Below are 3,111 nucleotides of genomic sequence, written 5' to 3'. Positions count from 1 at the left end.
CCCTCAGTGAAAGGAAACAGTTTTGCTGGGAGAAGGGCAGAAGCCACGGAGAAATGACAAAGAAGCTGTTTAAAAAGAATGCGGAAATATTTACCCTAGACCCTGTGAAAAATGCTGATGGAAAGCATTGGACAGGACTCCTCTGTCCTTCTGTGATAAATTGTATTTTCCCTTATTTCCATTATTTTCAGTCAAGTTCAAAATATTCCAAATGACAGAGATACCCAAGCTCCCTTTTGGAGGCCTTATCCTACAGTGTAAATAACTACTTTTATTCTTTCCATTCAGCTGCCCTCCCACCCCCCGCACCTGTATATGCACACCCATACCCCAGGCATCACACCCATTGTCCTCCTGCAAATTCTTATTTGTTCCTTTGCTGCAAAGCCTGGACCCTATCAGGAAGTAGCAGGCAGCAGTAGTTCTGACTAACGCTCTCTTACTGGGTCTGTCAGCTGCAGATGGGACCGCCTCATGTACAAACTCACCACAAGTAGACATCATTCACCCAGCTTGGGCATCCACAACAGGCAGAACAGACTTCATTGTGGCTATATGATCTGGCGTGGTACTCTGGCTGCACTTGGCAGCCAGTTCGCAGGAAGTCAAAGCTGCCACAGCTCTACCACTATTGGTGCCCAGAATGAATACACAAAGACAGCACCGGGTGTGTCTACACGTTCTGCCATCACAACTCTAACCACGATATCAATGGACCAATTGTCCCTTGTTTGCATGGCCTACAGCTGTCTGCTGTAGACACTTTTTGTTTGCTTGCCCTACCTCGTACATTGTAATCTCCACAAGGCAAGGACTTTCTCTATTATACGTTAGTACAATGTCCAAAAGTGGGACCCTACCCTGTGACTGACATAATGAGGTGTGATAGCACCAAGTTAAGTCAATATTTTTCTAGCATATTACATTAGGAGATTAAATTCTCCAGTCCCTTTCCTCTCAGCCTTATCCCAGTTTATCTGGCACCGATTATCCTTCAGTCAAGATTTGAATTCATATCTGGATGATCACTTCATGAGTTGTCTTGGGACACACATGACAAACATGACTTACTAAAGACTGCATACATTAAGCCTGCTGAGTCCTCTTCATCAGCTATGAACAAGTCTTGCTGCCCTATCTGTGTAAATTACCACAGGGATCTCATAGAGATCACTGAGTTAAGATGCCAGTGTCCTCTATGAGGATATGATTGCAGGACATAAAGTTATGAGCTTATAAAGAAAACTTTTAGTTTGACTCAAAAGTTCTGTCTCATCAAAAAAGGGATCTTAAAAGAGGAAGTCTGAAGTGGAAGTGTTTACATGTGCACTTCATGCAATAAAGGGCAAAAGAACAAAATGTTCCAGAAAAAAAAATGAACTTCGGAAAATAATTACTACATCTCCTTCCTGAACACATAATCGCAATTTATCTGATTGCTTTAAAATATTTTAACAATATTTATTTACTTTACTTTAACAATATTTATTTATGCCCTCAGGAGCATAGAGGACTTGATAACATGGCATGTAGACACCAGTAAGCCAAAGTACAAGTAAAAATACTTTGTATGGGATCTCCTAAAGGATTTGAACACGTGTTATGTTAAAAGAGAAAGTGAGATAACGTGTATCATGAGCGAAATTAACGTGATACAGGAAGATGTACTGTTAGATGTAGCAGCATGTTAGCTCACAGAGACAACCCAGTTACAAAATAACACTCTGCTGCTGGACAAAATTATCTGTGCAAGACTGACTGACAAACTCTATGACTTACACCTCTGTTTCTATGCACAATTGGAGGCACACACTATCCAGAAAGAACAGTGGAGTCTGACTCTTTTCTCCAAAGATCCTGCTGCTCTTTAAATTCATGACACTACAAAGAAACTCCATAAGCTGAGATTCAGTGCAAATACTTTTCATTTGGATTCCACACACCAGACAGCATGCATAGTAGAAATGGTCAAAGAAAACTGCAGCCAAGTGACTGAATTCCTTTTCACAGAATTCACAGCTGATCCAGCTCTTCAGGTCATGCTCTTTATGCTGTTCCTTGGGATCTATCTCACTACAATGGCAGGAAACCTTGGCATCATTTTTTTAATCAGGGCTGACTACCAGCTTCACACCCCCATGTATTATTTCCTTGGTAATTTGGCTTTTGTAGATATTTGTTATTCCACTCTCATCACTCCCAAATTGATGGCTGATTTGTTAACAGAAAGGAAAGCCATTTCTTATGCTGGGTGTGCAACACAGGTCTTTACTTTGTGTCTCTTTGGAGTTACAGAGTGCATCCTCCTGGCTACAATGGCTTATGACCGGTATGTGGCCATTTGTACTCCGCTAATGTATTCCGTTATCATGTCCCCAACACTCTGTGTCCAGCTGGTCATTGGGTCATTCTTAGCTGGGTGGGTAAATGCAGTGACACAAACAGTAGGCATGTTACAGTTAACCTTCTGTGGCTCCAATGTCATTGATCTGTTCTTCTGTGACATCTCTCCATTGTTATCACTTTCCAACTCTGACACAACTATCAATCATATAGTCATACTAGTTGTAACCATTGTATTTGGGGTGTTCAGTATCCTGATTGTCCTCATCTCCTACATTTTCATCCTCTCCACCATCTTGAGGATCCATTCTACTAAGGGTAAATGCAAAGCCTTCAGCACCTGTGCCTCTCATTTTATGGCTGTGAGTGTTTTCTATGGGACCTGTCTCTGCATTTATTTAAAATCCAACTCAAACAATTCTCAGGCAAAGGACAAAGTGCTCTCAGTGTTCTACACAGTGGTGAGCCCCATGCTGAATCCCCTGATCTACAGCCTGAGGAATAAGGAGGTCAAGGATGCCCTCAGGAAAATCATAAATAAAAAATGTTATTTTTAAGTCTGAGTGCTCGTCCAAATCCAAACAATAGCTATCCCTGATAAGGAGCACCTGACCTGTGCCTTGTTTCAAGTCTTCTAAGGTGGGTTGGAAGGACTTGTTGAGACTCCTGTGGCACTGACCAAGATTTTCTGCATCTTCCTCCCAAACAATCTTTTGGAAAAAAGTGACATTGGGTAGGAGAAAAATATAAAACTATTTGTACAGATCT

The 3,111-nt window shown here is 41.5% G+C and overlaps 1 protein-coding gene across 1 annotated transcript; it reads left to right on the top strand.

Moving 5' to 3' along the window:
• Positions 1-1,880: 1,880 nt before the first annotated feature.
• LOC149871111 (olfactory receptor 5G9-like) lies at positions 1,881-2,900 on the top strand. Its single transcript, XM_090034821.1, has one exon. It carries the CDS (start codon positions 1,965-1,967, stop codon positions 2,898-2,900), a length of 936 nt encoding a protein of 311 aa, XP_089890947.1. The 5' UTR covers positions 1,881-1,964.
• The last annotated feature ends 211 nt before the right edge of the window (positions 2,901-3,111 follow it).

This window comes from Crocodylus siamensis, chromosome 2 (assembly GCF_052110815.1).
Source record: "Crocodylus siamensis isolate JL-2025a chromosome 2, ASM5211081v1, whole genome shotgun sequence".
NCBI lineage: Eukaryota > Metazoa > Chordata > Crocodylia > Crocodylidae > Crocodylus > Crocodylus siamensis.
The sequence above is the reverse complement of the archived record's forward strand: the minus strand, read 5'-3'. Positions and strand labels throughout refer to the sequence as shown.

Bases quoted from the DNA above. Each gene is read 5' to 3' on its own strand.
- LOC149871111 (XM_090034821.1), top strand. From the start codon at position 1,965: ATGGTCAAAGAAAACTGCAGCCAAGTGACTGAATTCCTTTTCACAGAA.